This window comes from Daucus carota, chromosome 3, assembly GCF_001625215.2.
Source record: "Daucus carota subsp. sativus chromosome 3, DH1 v3.0, whole genome shotgun sequence".
Classification (NCBI taxonomy): domain Eukaryota; kingdom Viridiplantae; phylum Streptophyta; class Magnoliopsida; order Apiales; family Apiaceae; genus Daucus; species Daucus carota.
The window spans coordinates 4,725,323-4,744,463 of NC_030383.2; the positions used below are offsets into that span (position 1 = coordinate 4,725,323).

The 19,141-nt window shown below is 34.1% G+C and overlaps 2 protein-coding genes and 1 pseudogene across 5 annotated transcripts; all 3 read left to right on the forward strand.

Annotated features, from left to right (window-relative positions):
* The first annotated feature begins 1,888 nt into the window (after positions 1-1,888).
* LOC108210496 (pentatricopeptide repeat-containing protein At1g80270, mitochondrial-like) lies at positions 1,889-6,409 on the forward strand. 3 transcript variants are annotated; one of them, XM_017381816.2, is made up of 4 exons: positions 2,808-2,825; positions 3,529-3,631; positions 3,706-4,135; positions 4,988-6,409. In XM_017381816.2, the coding sequence occupies exons 3-4, from the start codon at positions 3,734-3,736 to the stop codon at positions 6,227-6,229; spliced, it is 1,644 nt and encodes a 547-aa protein (XP_017237305.1). In that variant the 5' UTR covers positions 2,808-2,825; positions 3,529-3,631; positions 3,706-3,733; the 3' UTR covers positions 6,230-6,409. The 3 variants fall into 3 exon arrangements, with proteins under 3 accessions (XP_017237303.1, XP_063946438.1, XP_017237305.1); XM_017381814.2 differs by lacking the exon at positions 2,808-2,825 and adding an exon at positions 1,889-2,048 and having other exon boundaries at positions 3,529-4,135; XM_064090368.1 differs by having other exon boundaries at positions 2,804-2,825; positions 3,529-4,135.
* A 706-nt stretch (positions 6,410-7,115) lies between these two features.
* On the forward strand, positions 7,116-12,115 carry LOC108214505 (pentatricopeptide repeat-containing protein At1g80270, mitochondrial-like). 2 transcript variants are annotated; one of them, XM_017386521.2, is made up of 3 exons: positions 7,116-7,256; positions 8,670-9,276; positions 10,579-12,115. In XM_017386521.2, the coding sequence occupies exons 1-3, from the start codon at positions 7,222-7,224 to the stop codon at positions 11,818-11,820; spliced, it is 1,884 nt and encodes a 627-aa protein (XP_017242010.2). In that variant the 5' UTR covers positions 7,116-7,221; the 3' UTR covers positions 11,821-12,115. The 2 variants fall into 2 exon arrangements, with proteins under 2 accessions (XP_017242010.2, XP_063946439.1); XM_064090369.1 differs by having other exon boundaries at positions 7,156-7,288.
* Positions 12,116-12,850: 735 nt separating this feature from the next.
* Positions 12,851-18,477, forward strand: LOC108214506 (pentatricopeptide repeat-containing protein At1g80270, mitochondrial-like; annotated as a pseudogene).
* The last annotated feature ends 664 nt before the right edge of the window (positions 18,478-19,141 follow it).

The window sequence follows — 19,141 nt, forward strand, 5'->3', positions numbered from 1 at the left end:
AATGTTATTTGTGGAATGAAAAAAAAAAGAAACTTGTAGCACAACCTGCTAAACCAGAGTGTAGCAGCTGCATCCTCCGGGGGCTCTAGCTCTGATGAATCCAAGGATTGTGACTTGCTCTACACTGTGCTTGGCAAATGTTTTCTGCACTCCTTCTGAACCAAGGCAACTATTTTTTTATTTTTTTTGTCAGGAGAACTAAGGCAACGGCAATTTTCTGACAAAATTTTTACCCAGGGGGGAGATTTTCCAGAAAGTTTGAGGACTGCTAAGGAATTTCATAATAAATTGCGGGAAAATTTGTTTGAGAAACTTTTGGGGAAGTTAATATAAGAATTGTTTTTCCAGAATATTTATTAAATAATTATTTATGAGAAAACTTCGTAAAATTTTCTCGAGAAATATTTTACAAGAAATTTCAGAAAAAAAATTCTATTGCATTACTTTTGTCAGAATCCTTTGCCGAAAACAAGTTCCTGATGATCAATTTTTTATCATAAAATTTTTTTAATGAAGTATTTATCAAGAAGAAAATCTCTTTTCAAATAAAGTTATAATTAATTTTAAATAATTATTTCAGGGTCATTTATGAATATTCAATTAAAATTTTAAAAATATGTTCAAGTTTTAAGAATAACTAGTTGAGAAGTCGCGCTTTGCTGCGACCTATAAAAATTATATTAATGATTCAATATTAATATTTGTAGAATAAAATAATTTTGTGACTGTTTATAAAAAGTATATTAATGTTTCAAATTTAATATTTGTCGGATAAAATAAATTTATATTATAAAAATCTTAATGTAATACCAATACTAATATATAAAATTGCAAAATTGGACTATAATTCATCGTGAAAAATGAAAAAACGTGATTAACAATTTAAAGCATGACGAATCTTAATTTTATTTGTTTTTTTTTTTTTGAAAAATAATCATGTTCATACATTTTCACCTTCCTCCAGTTTTTTTGGATTGACTACGCACAAAAACATCTAACTTATATCTATGAGACAGCGGTCTATAACTACCCTCTTCAAAGTTTCTTGAATGGAGGAAACAAATAATGCATGAATAATTTTTTCTTGTATACAAAGTAAATCATATAAAAATTAACAACAACAAACATGTCTGACGAACAAAACAAATATTATAAAAGAATAACCAACAAACATACATCACTAATAGTTAATTTATTGATATCAACCATCAATATCATGTCAAGACTATATTCTTTTCCCGTGTTTGGATTTGTCGACTCCAATATAACAGTCTATAACTACCTTTGCTTGCAACAATTTTTATTTTTTTAATACTGTATAAACAGCCTTCACTTATCGTTGCAGAATAACGGCACCTCCGAGTTAGAAATCGAGAAAAGAGAACTATCACAAGAGAGAAGTATGATTGTGATATTGAGAGAGAGGAGGTTGTGTTTAGATGATCCAAAACACTATAATCTATAAGGGTATTTATAGGTGCAGAAAGACTTGTGTGCTACTCTTTTCCATAATTAAATAATCTGAAACAAAGTTAGATTAAAACTTTCAAACTACTATATTCCATAAATAATTTGAAACAAAATCAGATTCTGAAACTTACTTCTAATATAACCGAAACTAAAAAAGGTATTTCTAATTTTTGATATTTTTCATCCAAAAAATTAGAAAAATAGAGCGGAGCGATGTATTGATATATTGATTGATTGATTATATAAGTATATTGATTAATTGATTAATTAAAATATTAAATTATGTTATATTTTATTTGATCATGATGAAATTATATCTAAAAAATCTAAAGATATCTAATTAAAATTATTTAAAGTTCATGAAAATGTGATGACATTTAGATGCAATGCAAGAAGACATGATAAAACTAAATCTTTATCTAATTTAAATATATAATCGCTGGTGAGGGCAACAAAAGAAATTAGGGTTTATCTATGGTTTAAAGGCTTTTCTTGAATTTGCAAATAACACTCGCACTCATCTTCATTTCCGGCAATACAACTATGTGGGCTCTCCGTCGATCTTCCATTTCGCTCAAGTAAGTCCCACCCTTTAAAACTCCACACACACACACAGTTGGTTTAAGTAATATGGATTTTTATCTTCTTGGTATACTTTTTCATTGATTTCATTCGAGTACTTCATTTAGTGTCATTTTAAATGTTTTTAGCTACTGCAAAAGGGTTGGCTTTATAGTGTGTTTAAAATTGTTTCACATTGTGTGACTTACTGATTTGTTAGGTTTGTATTTTGTTTTCTGGGTGAAAACTGAAAATGAGCTTGATGGTTTGAATATGAGAAGGGTCTACTTTAATTATGTACAGAGTATCAGTTATTGTTTTTTAATCGGGTTTTGCACGCTTTTGGTATAGTTTTGGGTTTTGGCATATTTAAGTGCTGTATGGATTGTTAGTGGGGAGGGCAGCGACGGTTATGGAAATGATTCGGGATCTCGAGGAGTGTGTAGGGAATGATATACCCGATTAGTTGGAATAGGGAATGAGGTTTCGGTTCCAACCAATTAAAATGCTCATTCAATCACTAGCACATGAGATTAAGTTTGAGTTCCTGTTAACCTGGTTGGCCATAGTTGATTTTACGGATATTCTGCACGACTACATAAAGTTGCGCGTAAGATTTTTGTGTGTGTGTGACTGTGTGTGGTGGTTGGCGGGGGAGGGGGGGAGGAGATTTTACTATTTTAGCCTATTTGAAATTTATTTAAAAATAAAATTGCTAACATTGTCTTAAGTCATGTGAGAACTTTCTCTAGAACATTATATTAACAATTATTGTCTGCAGGCAATAATCTGTGGTAAGAGTATTTTCTTTAATCTTATGTTTAATGTTCTTGCATAAGTAATGCCAAGTAAGAGTTGTGCACAGAAAATAACATAGTCATGACTCAATTAGTGGACTTTTCATATTTTCAGGTAGTCAAGTAGTAATTACTTGAGCTCTTTTCCCTTGACATCCTTGTAATATGTCGAAATATTTACTTTTATAACTAAAAGTGATACATCTTGTAGAACAGAAAATGAATGAAGTAGTTATTCTTCCTGGATTGCAGCTTATAATATTAATCTCAGCATAATCTGGGTTGTTGAAAACTGAGTACTGCTGTGGGTTTTTTCCCGTCTACTTGTTGTGTCTAGGCCTCTTTGATTGTTTAGGTTTGCATAAGCAGTTTCTCATTGAGTTATTCTTGCTCCATCTCGAAGTAGTAGTCCAATTTGACTATTTTCTTGTCAAATTGACCAAATTTTGACTAAAATTTACATATTTATAACTATTAAAAATTTTATATAATTTACTAAAATATATTTTCAATATCTTAGATTATGAAAGAAGAATTTTTAATATTAGTCAAAATTAGGTCAGTTTGACTACAAAAAATTAAATTGAACTACTAATTTGAAAAGGAGGGAGTAACTAACTAGGAGATATTAAAATTTTTATATATGTTTTAACTTAAATGTGCTTTGTTCTTACTGATATTATACTTTTACCCTACTTAGGAACCGGGGAATTACCTTAGGAAGCTTTCAAGCTGGTTCAGCTAAAGTGGGAGTAGCAAGCTCTTACCTAGAACATGATGCTGAAATAGTTGGGCAGGCACAAGTAATTTCTGATCCATTTGTATTATCAATGAGATACTATCATAAGCAATGTGAATCACTAAAATTCTATATTAGAAAGCATCATTTGTCTTCACATGCTGGCATGAGGAGCAGTGAAGATGAGGATGCCGATCTGGGGGATGGGTTTTCTGAGCTTGAAACTATAGCTAGTGCTGATGAGACCCAAGCAAGAAGTGCATCATGTGAAGGTAATGATGAATTTATATCTGAATCTGAGCTTACTGATGAAGGCAGTGATGATGAAGTGACGGGAAGTAAAAAGGAGCTGGAACTATCAGATATTAAGGCTGAGAGAAGTAAGAAAAATTTTGAACAAAAAAGGACTTCTGGAAAATTGTTGAATGCTGTTATAACTGCTCCAGCCTTGTCTATTAAGAGTGTGTTGCATAAGTGGGTTGAAGACGGCAATGAGGTGAAGAAATCAGATATAATGATGATCAATTTAGATCTTCGGAAACGTCAGATGTACGGGAGGGCCTTGCAGGTATATTAACATTTTGCATATAATTTATGCTTGTTTATCCATTATGCTGCATCTGTGTTCACATACTCACCTGTTAGTCTCTTAAAAGATTGATAGACAACAACTGTAAACATATGTTGCAGGTAGTCTAAGCATGGTGAAATGCGGTATGAAAACTATCTACAGTGTAAGAATGGTTTAATCAATTGCCCTAGGTTTTATCTGAGTACATAAATATTTAATCCACATTAGTTGGTCATAAGACAATTACCTATATTGCTTGCCTATATTGCAACTCATAAGGCAATTACTACAAACGAATTCCAATGCTTGCCTTTTTTGTTGGATCTCTTGTGATCGCTTCATTTTCCAGACATTCTTCATACGTGTTTTTGGTATGCTGAATCATGTCTGATGTGTCCAAGCATCTCCCCCTCCAAATGCGCACAGCAACGTACATAATTCCAATATAATCAAATCTCAGTTCTTCCTCACCGGAAGAACTATTTTCCCCGAACAAGACAAGAAAACATTCATATGCACAAATCTCACACACACACATGCACATCTATATTCAGTCAATATGGGCCGGATTATGCTTTTAAACAACCCCTAGTGATTATCTCTGCCAGTTGATATACCTGCTTGATATACACTGCACTCTGACAATGGAATTTTGGTGGGTTCTTTATTTTACTAAATGCCACAACATAGGTGAAGAATAATAGAGTTTTGTCTAGGACCAAACTATATATTTCAACCCAATTATGTTGCTTTGTTTTATCTTGGATTCTGTGTAAAAGGTCAAGGATCATGTAGAATGATGATCTGTAAAGGCTACTTAATCTAAGCATCTGCTGTCCTGTTTTGCAGGTCTTAGAATGGTCTGCGGATCGATATGAATTTTCTGAAAGAGATTATGCTTCTCGCCTTGATTTGACTGCCAAGGTACAGGGACTTGTAAAAGCAGAACACTACATTAAGGAGATTCCAGAAGCTCACAGAGGAGAGGTTGTCTACCGGACCTTTTTGGCTAATTGTGTTGTCGCTGAAAATTTAAAGAAGGCAGAAGAAGTGTTTAACAAGATGAAGGACTTGGGGCTTCCACTTACAGCCTTCGCTTGTAATCAACTGCTCTTGATGTATAAGAGGACTGACAAGAAGAAAATGGCTGACATATTGGTCCACATGGAGAATGAAAATGTCAAACCCACTGTCTTCACTTATAATCTATTAATAGACACCAAAGGCATGTACAAAGATATAAGTGGAATGGATCAAATAGTAAAAACCATGAAGGAAGAGGGCATAGAGCCTGTTAATCATACTCATAACATAATGGCAAAGCATTACATCTCTGCCGGGTTTATAGATAAAGCTGAAGCTGTTGCGAAAGAGATGGAAGGAGGTGATTTACGTGATAACCGTGCTGCTTGCAGGTATTTGTTGGTACTATATTCATTGCTTGGGAAGGCAGACGAAGTGGTTAGAATCTGGAAATTTTGTAAATCCGATGCCAATTATTTTGAGTGTGTAGCTGCTATTGATGCTATGGGAAGATTAAAGAAAATTAAAGAAGCAGAAGAAGTCTTGGAGCAGACGAGAAAAAGGTGGAGAAGGCCCTCTTCAAAGGTTTATACTACTCTGTTGAAAGTCTATGTGGATAATAATATGCTGGCCGAGGGAAGAGATTTGGTGAAGCAGATGGCAGAGAGTGGGTGCATTATTGGTCCATTAGTTTGGGATGCGCTTGTCAGACTTCATGTGGAAGCTGGTGAGGTAGAAAAAGCCGACACAATTTTGCACAAGGCTATTCAGCAAAAGCGGATGAAGCCTTTTTTTAATACATTCAGAACAATCATGGAGCAGTATTCCAAGAAAGGTGATGTACGCAATGCAGAAAAAATATTCCACAGAATGCGAGAAGCTGGTTATGGGGCCAGGTACCAGCCATTTGAACTTCTACTCAACACCTATATAAATGGCAAGACTCCAGCTTACGGGATGAACCAGAGAATGAAGGCCGAAAATATATTTCCGAGCCAGCGATTAGCTGCAATGTTAGCCCAGGTAGACCCATTCAAGAAAACCCCTGCATCTGAACTTTTGGATTGAAGACCAGTAGCTTACAAGTATCTGCAGCACTACCTATGTCCGCTGTCCAGCCAACCGCTGTCTTTGGCGCTTATTTTTGTTATAATCCAGATGTTTCAAATATTATGAATTGTTCTGTGGCTGGTCTTCCCTTCTCCTCTTAGAGCAACAGGATGCATATGATTAACCCCTTCTCTGGAATTTGTTCGCTGTGTGCAGCCCCTAACCTTGTTTAGAACAGGGCAGTATTGATGCAATTTGGTCAAATTAAAACAATGCAGTATTGATGGAATTTGGTCAAATCGATTTTGTTCGTCCAATTAAAAGTAAATGACCTTTTTGTTTACACAGTTCCATACAAACCTCAGTTGTATGAAACAGAATAGAAATCATTTTACCTGTTTTTGAAATCTGATATTCAAATACAAATTCGATTTCTGTCGGTACATAATGAATGTAATTTCTTCATCAATTCAATTTTTGTTGTGACAAATAATAAGTGTAATTTCTCCGTCAATTTATTATGTCATTATGTGATACATATGAGATGGACATTCATCTTAGTTGAAATTAATTGTTAAAATTATATATATAATGTTGTTAGACAGATGTAACTTCCGTATTTTAGCAAAAAATATCAAAAACATGATATTTTTGTGAGAATTAAACGAACCTACTCCCTGTGTCCCAAATAAAATAAGCGTCGTTTTGACTTTCTGCGCGTAATTTGAGATAAAAAAAAACATACTTTTATATATTATTTTTCAAATTTTTTTTCTTCTAAATAAAAAAATAATTATAAATTTTTATTCAGAAAAAAAAATTTGAAAAATAATAAGTGAAAATATGTTTTCTTTACGCCTCAATTTACGTGCAAAAAAATCAAAATTACGCTTACCTGGAACAGGGGAGTATATGTAACATAAACAATCACCTGTTTATTTATGGTTTGAAGGCTTTTCTTGAATTTGCAAATAACACTCGCATTCATCTTCATCTCCGGCAATACCACTATGTGGGCTCTACGTCGATCTTCCACTTCGCTCAAGTAACACACACAAACACACACAGTTGGTTCAAGTTATATGAGATTCTTATCTTCTTAGTATACTTTTTCATTAATTTCATTCCACTACTTCATTTTATATGTTTTTAGCTACTGTAAGTAATGTTTTCTGTAATTTATGTAATGTTTCTAGTGTCAAAGTGTTGGTTTTTTAGTGTGTTCAAAATTGTTTGATATTGTGTGATTGACTGATTTGTTAGGTTTGTATGTTGTTTTCTGGGTGAAAATGAGTTTGATGGTTTGAATATGAGAAGGGTTTACGGTAATTACGTACATTTATTGTTTTGTAATCGGATTTTGTACCATGTACCTGTCCGATGTTCGCTTTTGGTGTAGTTTTGGATTTTGGCATACTAAAGTGCTGTATGGATTGTTACTGGGGAGGGCAGCGCTGGTTATGGAAATGATTTGGAATCTCGAGGAGTATGTAGGGAATGATATACCAGATTAGTTGGAATAGGGAATGAGGTTTTCATTCCGACCAATTAAAATGCTCATTCAATCACTAGCAATTTAGATTAAGGTTTGAGTTCCAGGTTATAAAAGTTACGGGTAAGGTTGTGTGTGTGTGTTTGGGGGGGGGGGGGGGGACTTTCTCCAGAACATTATATTAAGAATTATTGTCCGAAGGCAATAATCTGTGGTATGAGTATTTTCTTTAATCTTATGTTTAATGTTCTAGCATAAGTAATTCCAACCAAGAGTTGTGCTCAGAAAACAACGTAGTCAAGACTCAATTAGTGGACTTTTCATATTTTAGGTAGTCATTAGTCAAGTAGACTTGAGCTCTTTCTCCTTAACATCCTTTTATTAAGTTGAAAAGTTTACTTTTGTCACTTAAAGTGATACATCTTGTAGAACAGAAAATGGATGAAGTGGTTATTCTTCCCGATCGCAGCTTATAATATTAATCTCAACATAAGCTGGGTTGCTGAAATCTGAGTACTGCTCTGGGATTTTTCCTGTCTACTTCTATTGTCTAGGCCCCTTTGATTGTTTAAGTTTGCATAAGTAGTTTCTCATTGAGTTATACTTGCTCCATTTCAAAGTAGTAGTCCAATTTGACTTTTTGTGGTCAAATTGACCAAACTTTGACTGAAATTTACATGTATTTAATAACTATTAAAGAGTATATATAATTTACTTTAAAATGTATTTTCAATATCAGAAATTGTGAAAGAAGATTTTTTTTATTTTTTTTTGCTAAATGAAAGAAGAATTTTTAATATCAGTCAAACCAAATTTCGTCAATTCGACGGCAAAAAATTAAATTGAACTACTAATTTGAAACGGAGGGAGTAACTAACGAGGAGATATTAAAATTTAATATAAGATTATAAGTTTTAACTTATATGCGCTTTGTTCTTACTAATATTATATTTTTACCCTACTTAGGAACCGGGGAATTACCTTAGGAAGCTTTCAAGCTGGTTCTGCTAAAGTGGGAATATCAAGCTCTTACCTAGAACATGATGCTGAAATAGTTGGGCATGCACAAGTAATTTCTGATCCGTTTTTATGTTCAATGAGTTATCGTCATAAGCAATGTGAATCACTAAAACTCTATATTGGAAAGCATCATTTGTCTTCACATGCTGGCATGAGGTACAGTAAAGATGAGGATGATGATCTCGGGGATGGGTTTTCTGAGCTTGAAACTCTAGCTAGTGCTGATGAGACCCAAGCAAGAAGTGCATCATGTGAAGGTACTGATGAATTGATATCTGAATCTGAGCTTTCTGCTAGGGGCAGTGATGACGAAGTGGCGGGATGTAAAAAAGAGCTGGAATTATCAGATATTAAGGCTGAGAGAAGTAAGAAAAATGTTGAACAAAAAAGTACTTCTGGCAAATTGTTGAACGCTGTTATAACTGCTCCAGCCTTGTCTATTAAAAGTGTGTTGCACAAGTGGGTTGAAGATGGAAATGAGGTGAAAAAATATCATAGAAAAAAGATCATTTCATATCTTCAGGAACGTCAGATGTATGGGAGGGCCTTGCAGGTTTGTTGACAGTTTGCATATAATTCCTGCTTGGTTATCCAATATGCCGCATCTGTGTTGACATACTCACTTGTTAGTCTCTTAAAAGATAGATATCTTGGTCAACAACTGTAAAAATATATTGTTATGAAAACTACTACTATATTCTAAGCACGGTAAAATGCGGTATGAAAACTATCTATGGTATAAGCATGGTATAATCAATTGCCCTAGGTTTCTAATTATCTGAGTACATAAATATTTTATCCACATTAGTTGGTCATTATTATTAGTAAATTAACTTTTTAACATGCAACTTTTACTTGGTAATACAGACAAAAGCAATGCATAATTGAGTATAAGAACTTCAAACCTCGTCTTTGCCTGGTGTCCTTTTCCAAATCATTTATGTACCAGTTTCTTTGAAAGTTGTAACAATGTAAAACTTGAAATAAATACTTAATTATATTTCTCATACTTTAGCTTAAATCCAAAATCACTTTCGTTTTAAGACTTTTAAGTTGTCATTCCGTTCATCTGTGTTAACCTATTCCATTTGCATCTCTGAGGCTATAACAAATTACTTGTGTCAATATTTAGAAGCACGCTAGACATTTTCACTATAAATACTTGAATTTTTTTTTTTTTTTTTTTTTTTGGGGGGGGGGGGGGGGGGGGGGGGCGCTAAAAACGAACTCATTTGTGCTTGCAACTCATAAGACAATTACTACAAACGAACGCTTGCCTTTTCTGTTGGATCTCCTGTGATCGCTTCATTTTCCGGCATTGTTCATATGTGTTTTTGGTACGCTGCATCCTGTCTGATGTGTCCAAGGATCCCCTCCCCCCCCCCCCCCCCCCAAATGCATTCAGCGACATACATAATTCCAATATAGTCAAATCTCAGTTCTTTCTCATCAGAACAACTATTTTACCCGAACAAGACAAGAAGACATTCATATGCACAACACTCACTCATTCATATGCACAACACTCACACACACACACACACACATCTATCTTCAGTCAGTATGCGCTGGATTATGCTTTGAATCCCTAGTGATTATCTCTGCCAGTTGATATACCTACTTGAAATATACTGCACTCTGACAATGGAATTTTGGTGGGTTCTTTTTTTTTTACTAAATGCCCCAACATTGGTGAAGATTAAAAGAGTTTTTGTATAAAACCAAACTATATATTTTAACCAAATTATGTTGCTTTGTTTTGTCTAGGATTCTGTGTAAAAGGTCAAGGATCATATAGAATGATACTAATCTGTTAGGGCTACATAATCTAACTATCTGCTGTACTGTTATACAGGTCTTAGAATGGTCTGCGGATCGATATGAATTTTCTGAAAGAGATTATGCTTCTCGCCTTAATTTGACTGCCAAAGTACAGGGCCTTGTAAAAGCAGAACAGTACATTAAGGAGATTCCAAAAGCTCACAGAGGAAAGGTTGTCTGCCAGACATTTTTGGCTACTTGTGTCGTCGTCGAAAATTTAAAGAAGGCAGAAGAAGTGTTCAACAAAATGAAAGACTTGGGGATTCCGCTTACAGCCTTCGCTTGTAATCAACTGCTCTTGATGTGTAAGAGAACTGACAAGAAGAAAATGGCTGACATATTGGTCCACATGAAGAACGAAAATGTCAAACCCACTGTCTTCACTTATAATCTATTAATAGACACCAAAGGCCTGTACAAAGATATAAGTGGAATGGATCAAATAGTAAAAACCATGAAGGAAGAGGGAATAGAGCCTGTTAAGCAGACTCTTAACATAATGGCAAAGCATTACATCTCTGCCGGGTTTATAGATAAAGCTGAAGCTGTTGCGAAAGAGATGGAAGGAGGTGATTTAAGGGATAACCGTGATGCTTGCAGGTATTTGTTGGAAATATATTCATTGCTTGGGAAGGCAGACGAAGTGAATAGAATTTGGAAATTTTGTGAATCCGATGCCAATTATTTTGAGTGTGTAGCTGCTATTGAAGCTTTAGGAAGATTAAAGAATATTAAAAAAGCAGAAGAAGTCTGCGAGCAGACGAGAAAAGGGTGGAGAAAGTCCTCTTCAAAGGTTTATTCTACTCTGTTGAAAGTCTATGTGGATAATAAAATGCTGACCGAGGGAAGAGATTTGGTGAAGCAGATGGCAGAGAGTGGGTGCATTATTGGTCCACTAGTTTGGGATGCGCTTGTCAGACTTCATGTGGAAGCTGGTGAGGTAGAAAAAGCCGACACAATTTTGCACGAGGCTATTCAGCAAAAGCAGATGAAGCCTTTCTTTTATACATTCAGAACAATTATGGAGCAGTATTCCAAGATGGGTGATGTACACAATGCAGAAAAGATATTCCACAGAATGCAAGAAGCTGGTTACGTGGCCAGGTACCAGGTATTTGGAATTCTACTTGAAGCCTATGTAAACGGCAAGACTCCAGCTTACGGAATGAACCAGAGAATGAAGGCCGATAATATAGTTCCGAACCAGCGATTAGCTGCACTGTTAGTCCAGGTAGACCCATTCAAGAAAACCCCCGCATCTGAACTTATGGATTGAAGACTAGTAGCTTACAAGTAGAAGCAGCAATACCTATGTCCGCTGTCCAGCCAACCCCTGTCTTTGACGCTTATTCTTATTATATATAATCCAGATGTTTCAAATATTATGAACTGCTCTGTGGCTAGTATTCCCTTCTCCTGTTAGAGCAACAGGATGTATATGATTAACTACTCTGGAATTTGTTTACTGTGTTCAGCCCCTAACTTTGTTTAAAACAACGCAGTATTGATGCAATTAGGTCAAATCGACTTTGTACATCCAATTAAAAGTTAAATGACCTTCTTTCTTTCTTGTTTTTGAAGTTAATGACCTTTTTGTTTACATAGTTTCATACAAACCTCAGTTTTATGAAACAGAATAGGATACATTTTATCTGTTTTTGAAATCTGATATTCAAATACAAATTCAATTTCTGTCGTGAAAAATAATGAATTAGATTTCTCCATCAGTTCAATTTCTTTGATGACAAATGGTGAGTATGATTTTAAACGGTGAATATGATTTTTCTATTAATTCATCTTGTCATAGACGTTATACACACATATTTAATGAATTCTCATATTTCTATTATTTTTTCTTGATATTTAGACGGACATACACACATTCATATTAATAATTGAAGTTTTTTCAAATATATTTTTTAAGTTATAATTATTATTGCTTATTAGAATGCTAGTAGTTTTAAATGTAGCTGCAAATATAAATTATGTATATTTATTAAAACATTCAGAAATGATATTTTTATGACTTTTATTTGAAATTGTGTTTCTATAAATTTTTTAAAAAAATTGCAATAATTTTACAAAAAACTTTCTGGACCTTGATATTAAAAAAAAATTCTTATTTAAAATTCATTAACAGGCAGAGACGTGTGTAATTGATATATTTTTAGAAGAAATTTTTTCATTAAAGAAATACATATATATTCAACACGAATTTTATCAGATATATAAAAAAAATTGAGAAATTTAATTAAAGTTTATAATTTATGTTATGAAATCTGGGGCAACAATGCTAAAACATGCATTCAATTGGGATTTGGGGATCAATGGTAGTCTAAATGCTAAAAGCAGGCAAGAAGACATAATAATTAAATGAATCTTTATGTAATTAGGGTTTATCTATGGTTTAAAGGCTTTCTTGAATTTGCAATTAACACTCGCACTCATCTTCATTTCCGGCAGTACCACTATGTGGGCTCTCCGTCGATCTTCCATTTCACTCAAGTAAGTTACACACACAGAGTTGGTTTAAGTTATATGAGATTTTTACTTTCTTAGTATACTTTTTCATTAGATTCATTCGAGTACTTCATTTAGTGTCATTTTATATGTTTTTAGCTACTGTAAGTAATGTTTTCTGTAGTTTGTGTAATGTTTCTAGTGTAAAAGTGTTGACTTTTTTGGTGTGTTTAAAATTGTTTTATATTGTGTGATTGACTTGATTTCTTAGGTTGGTATTTTGTTTTCTGGGTGAAAATGAGCTTGATGGTTTGAATATGAGAAGGGTTTATGCTAATTACGTACATTTATTTTTTTGTAATCGGGTTTTGTACCATGTACCTGTCCGATGTTCGCTTTTGGTGTAGTTTTGGATTTTGGCATACTAAAGTGCTGTATGGATTGTTACTGGGGAGGGCAGCGCTGGTTGGTTTCCGTTCCAACCAATTAAAATGCTCATTCAATCACTAGCAATTGAGATTAAGGTTTGAGTTCCAGGTTATAAAAGTTGCGGGTAAGTTTTTTTTTTTTTTTTTTTTGGGGGGGGGGGGGGTGTTAAACAGATTTTAGCCTATTTGAAATTTATTTAAAAATAAAATTGCTATTATTGTCTTAAGTCACGGTGGAACTTCCTCCAGAACATTATATTGAGAATTAGGGATAAGTTCTATGGAGACCACATTTTCATTGGAGACTTGGTAATTACTGCAACTAAAATACTCCATAAAAACATTGCAAAACGTATTATTTTTTGAATTATGTTCTACAAAGATCATTATTTTATTGACAATCTTGCAAATTTTATACATTTGGCAAATAAAACATTAAAAAACATGTTATTTTACAAAATCATGTTTAGTGTGCAGAACATTTGTTGATCTTGCAGAACATACATGTTCTGCTTGTTTAGCATAAATAATTTTCAACATTTTCAATGAAATAGTGATATTTATCGAATGCACTTCGCAAAACAATAAATTTGGTAGTGTTTTAATTGCAGAATATAAGTGGTCTCCAAGGTCTCCGATGAGAACGTGGTCTCCACAGAACTTTTCTGGAATTATTGTCTGCAGGCAATAATCTGTTATACAAGTATTTTCTTTAATCTTATGTTTAATGTACTTGCATAAGTAATTCCAACTAAGAGTTGTGCTCAGAAAATAACATCGTCAAGACTCAATTAGTGGACTTTTCATATTTTAGGTACTCAAGTAGTAGTTACTCGAGCTCTTTCTCCTTAACATACTTGTATTACGTTGAAAAGTTTACTTTTATCACTTAAAGTGATACATCTTGTAGAACAGAAAATGGATGAAGTGGTTATTCTTCCTGGATTGCAGCTTATAATATTAATCTCAGCATAAGCTGGGTTGCTGAAATCTGAGTACTGCTCTGGGATTTTTCCTGTCTACTTTTTCTGTCTAGGCCTCTTTGATTATCTAGGTTTGCATAAGCAGTTTCTCATTGAGTTATACTTGCTCCAGTTCAAAGTAGTAGTCCAATTTGACTTTTTGTGGTCAAGTTGACCAAACTTTGACTGAAATTTACACGTATTTAAGAACTATTAAAGAGTATATATAATTTAATTTAAAATGTATTTTCAATATCTTAAAAAGAAGAATTTTTATTATCAGTCAATTAAAATTTGGTCAATTTGACAGCACAAAATTAAATTGAACTACTAATTTGAAACGGAGGGAGTAACTAACGAGGAGATATTAAAATTTTACTATAAGATTATAAGTTTTAACTTATATGTTCTCTGTTCTTACTAATATTATATTTTTACCCTACTTAGGAATCGGGGAATTACCTTAGGAAGCTTTCAAGCTGGTTCTGCTAAAGTGGGAGTATCAAGCTCTTACCTAGAACATGATGCTGAAATAGTTGGGCATGCACAAGTAATTTCTGATCCGTTTGTATGTTCAGTGAGATATCATCATAAGCAATGTGAATCACTAAAACTCTATATTGGAAAGCATCATTTGTCTTCACATGCTGGCATGAGGAGCAATAAAGATGAGGATGATGATCTGGCGGATAGGTTTTCTGAGCTTGAAACACTAGCTAGTGCTGATGAGACCCAAGCAAGAAGTGCATCATGTGAAGGTAATGATGAATTGATATCTGAATCTGAGCTTTCTGATGGGGGCAGTGATGATGAAGTGGCGGGATGTAAAAAAGAGCTGCAATTATCAGATATTAAGGCTGAGAGAAGTAAGAAAAAATTTGAACAAAAAAGGAGTTCTGGCAAATTGTTGAATGCTGTTATAACTGCTCCGGCCTTGTCTATTAAGAGTGTGTTGCATAAGTGGGTCGAAGATGGAAATGAGGTGAAAAAATCTGATACAAGAAAGATCATTTCATATTTTCAGAAACGTCGGATGTACAGGAGGGCCTTGCAGGTTTGTTGACATTTTGCATATAATTTATGCTTGGTTATCCAATATGCCGCATCTGTGTTCACATACTCACTTGTTAGTCTGTTAAAAGATTGATATCTTGTTCAACAACTGTAAAAGTATATTGTTATGGAAACAACTACTCCCTCCGTTTCAAATTACATGTCCACTTTCAAAAAATCACATAGTTTAAGAAAAGTATATTTTGATAAATAAAAGGTGTATCAAGTCATTAATTGAACATAATATGTGGAATATGGTTGATCTTGGAAATATAAATTAGAAATATGTGAAGGAGAGTTGATTTTGGAAATATAAACTTACATTGAAAGTTGAAGTGGACAACTATTTTGAAACATTTTTTTTTGTTAAGTGGACATGTATTGTGAAACGGAAGGAGTATATTCTAAGCATGGTGAAATGCTGTATGAAAACTATCTATGGTATATGCATGGTATAATCAATTGCCCTTGGTTTCTAATTATCTGAGTACATAAATATTTTATCCGCATTAGTTGGTCATTATAATTAGTAAATAAAATTTTTAACATGCAACTTTTACTTGGTAATACAGACAAAAGCAATGCATAATTGAGTATAAGAACTTCAAACCTCGTCTTTGCCTGGTGTCCTTTTCAAAATCATTTATGTACCAGTTTCTTTGAAAGTTGTAACAATGTATAACTTGAAATAAAAACTTAATTATATTTCTCATACTTTAGCTTAAATCCAAAATCACTTTAGTTTCAAGACTTTAAAGTTGTCATTTTGTTCATCCATGTTAACCTATTCCATTTGCATCTCTTAGGCTATAACAAATTACTTGTGTCAATCTTTAGGAGTAAGTTAGACATTTTCAGTGTAAATGGGGCTAAAAACAAACAAACTCATTGGTGCCTGCAACTCATAAGACATTTACTACGAACGAATTCCAATGCTTGCGATTTCTGTTGGATCTCCTGTGATCCAACATTTTCTGGCATTGTTCATATGTGTTTTTGGTATGCTGCATCCTGTCTGACGTGTCCAATGATCCCCCCTCCAATGCACTCAGCAACATACATAATTCCAATATAGTCAAATCTCAGTTCTTCCTCACCAGAACAACTGTTTTATCCGAACAAGACAAGAAGACGTTCATATGCACAACACTCACTCACACACACACACACACACACACATCTATCTTCAGTCAATATGCGCAGGATTATGCTTTGAATCCCCTAGTGATTATCTCTGCCAGTTGATATACCTACTTGAAATACACTGCACTCTGACAATGGAATTTTGGTGGGTTATTTTTTTACTAAATGCCCCAACATAGGTGAAGAATAATAGAGTTTTTGTCTAAAACCAAACTATATATTTTAATTTTTAACCCAACTATGTTGCTTTGTTTTGTCTAGGATTCTGTGTAAAAGGTCAACGATAATATAGAATGATAATCTGTTAGGGCTACATAAGCTAACTATCTGCTGTACTGTTTTGCAGGTCTTAGAATGGTCGGCGGATCGATATGAATTTTCTCAAAGTGATTATGCTTCTCGCCTTAACTTGACTGCCAAGGTACAGGGCCGTGTAAAAGCAGAACAGTACATTAAGGAGATTCCAAAAGCTCACAGAGGAAGGGTTGTCTACCAGACGTTTTTGGCTACTTGTGTTGAGGTCGAAAATTTAAAGAAGGTAGAAGAAGTCTTCTACAAAATGAAAGACTTAGGGTTTCCACTTACAGCCTACGCTTGTAATGAACTGCTCTTGATGTGTAAGAGGACTGACAAGAAGAAAATGGCTGACATATTGGTCCACATGAAGAACGAAAATGTCAAACCCACTGTCTTCACTTATAATCTATTAATAGACACCAAAGGCCTGTACAAAGATATAAGTGGAATGGATCAAATAGTAAGAACCATGAAGGAAGAGGGAATAGAGCCTGTTAATCGTACTCATAACATAATGGCAAAGCATTACATCTGTGCCGGGTTTATAGATAAAGCTGAAGCTGTTGCGAAAGAAATGGAAGGAGGTGGTTTACGTGATAACCGTGATGCTTGCAGGTATTTGTTGAAAATATATTCATTGCTTGGGAAGGCAGACGAAGTGGATAGAATTTGGAAATTTTGTGAATCCGATGCCAATAATTCTGAGTGTCTAGCTGCTATTGAAGCTTTAGGAAGATTAAAGAAAATTAAAGAAGCAAAAGAAGTCTGCGAGCAGATGAGGAAAAGGGGGAGGACGTCCTCTTCAAAGGTTCATTCTACTCTGTTGAAAGTCTATGTGGATAATAAAATGCTGACCGAGGGAAGAGATTTGGTGAAGCAGATGGCAGAGAGGCGGTGCACTATTGGTCCATTGGTTTGGGATGCGCTTGTCAGAGTTCATGTGGAAGCTGGTGAGGTAGAAAAAGCCGACACAATTTTGCACGAGGCTATTCAGCAAAAGCAAATGACGTTTTATACATTCAGAAGAATTATGGAGCAGTATTCCAAGATGGGTGATGTACACAATGCAGAAAAGATATTTCTCAGAATGCAAGAAGCTGGTTATGTGGTCAGGTACCCAGCAATTCGGAATTCTACTCAAAACCTATGTAAGACAAGACTCCAGCTTACGGGATGAACCAGAGAATGAAGGCTGAAAATATATTTCCGAGTCAGCGATTAGTTACAATGTTAATCCAGGTAGACCCATTCAATAAAACCCCTGCATCTGAACTTTTGGATTGAAGACCATTAGTTTACAAGTATCTGCATCAATATCTTCCTGCCTGCTTGGATACTGCTAGAAAAAAATTGTTTAAAGAACCTATGTCCGCTGTCCAGCCAACCGCTGTCATTGGGGTTTATTCTTATTATATCCAGATGTTTCAAATATTATGAATTGTTCTGTGTCTAGTCTTTCATTCTCCTGTTAGAGCAAGTCCACTTTAGTTAAAATAACTATATGGATCCAAGAAACTGATCACAAACACAAATCTTTACGTAGTAAGTATATGTACATTGCATTTAACAGAAAAAAACATCTTAAATTCATTGGCTTGTGTTTATTGTATCTTGAATTATGAATGTTCTGAAGGATAAAAATATCACTAGTGTTCTGTTTATAGGAAGCCAGAGCTATATAAAGCCATGCTGTATGATATTGCAGCATCTAATGAGTGAAGGCTACTTAACTTTCACCCATACCTATTCAGATCTCCTTTTGTTGGTTTGGGAGAGTGAACCTTCTTTGGTACTGAATGGGGACCATTCCAACTTCGACCTTCTTACACGGTTAAATTTAAAATTATGACTTATGACTTAATATCATAAACTGAGAGTTTAAAATATTTATTTGAATAATTTTAATTTATTAATAAATTATGAGTTATGAACAAATATAATAATAAAAATGATTTATGGGTAACCTATGACTTGCACGTCATTTTTATCAAGAAAAAATAGTCGTCGTAAAAAATAACTCAAATTAAATTCCGGCTTATTTCTGACTTTAAGAACGAGAAAACGTTTTAAAAGGGTGCTCTTGGACCTAAAATACCCAAGGTGAAGTGCAGTGAACACATTTTCGTATTCATTTTTTTAATTTCGAGAAACTGTTTTCTAGTTATATATTTTTTGCAATCTGTCACTACATTTGTTTTGTGAAAAAAAATTATATTTTTAAAAACGGAAACGAGTTTTTTAGTTATAAAGCCAT

Coding starts and splice junctions, on each gene's coding strand:
- LOC108210496 (XM_017381814.2), top strand. CDS start 2,014: ATGTGGGCTCTCCGTCGATCTTCCATTTCGCTCAA. Junction 2,049..3,528: donor CGATCTTCCATTTCGCTCAA/GTAAGTCCCACC, acceptor TACCCTACTTAG/GAACCGGGGAATTACCTTAG. Junction 4,136..4,987: donor TGTACGGGAGGGCCTTGCAG/GTATATTAACAT, acceptor CCTGTTTTGCAG/GTCTTAGAATGGTCTGCGGA.
- LOC108214505 (XM_017386521.2), top strand. CDS start 7,222: ATGTGGGCTCTACGTCGATCTTCCACTTCGCTCAA. Junction 7,257..8,669: donor CGATCTTCCACTTCGCTCAA/GTAACACACACA, acceptor TACCCTACTTAG/GAACCGGGGAATTACCTTAG. Junction 9,277..10,578: donor TGTATGGGAGGGCCTTGCAG/GTTTGTTGACAG, acceptor ACTGTTATACAG/GTCTTAGAATGGTCTGCGGA.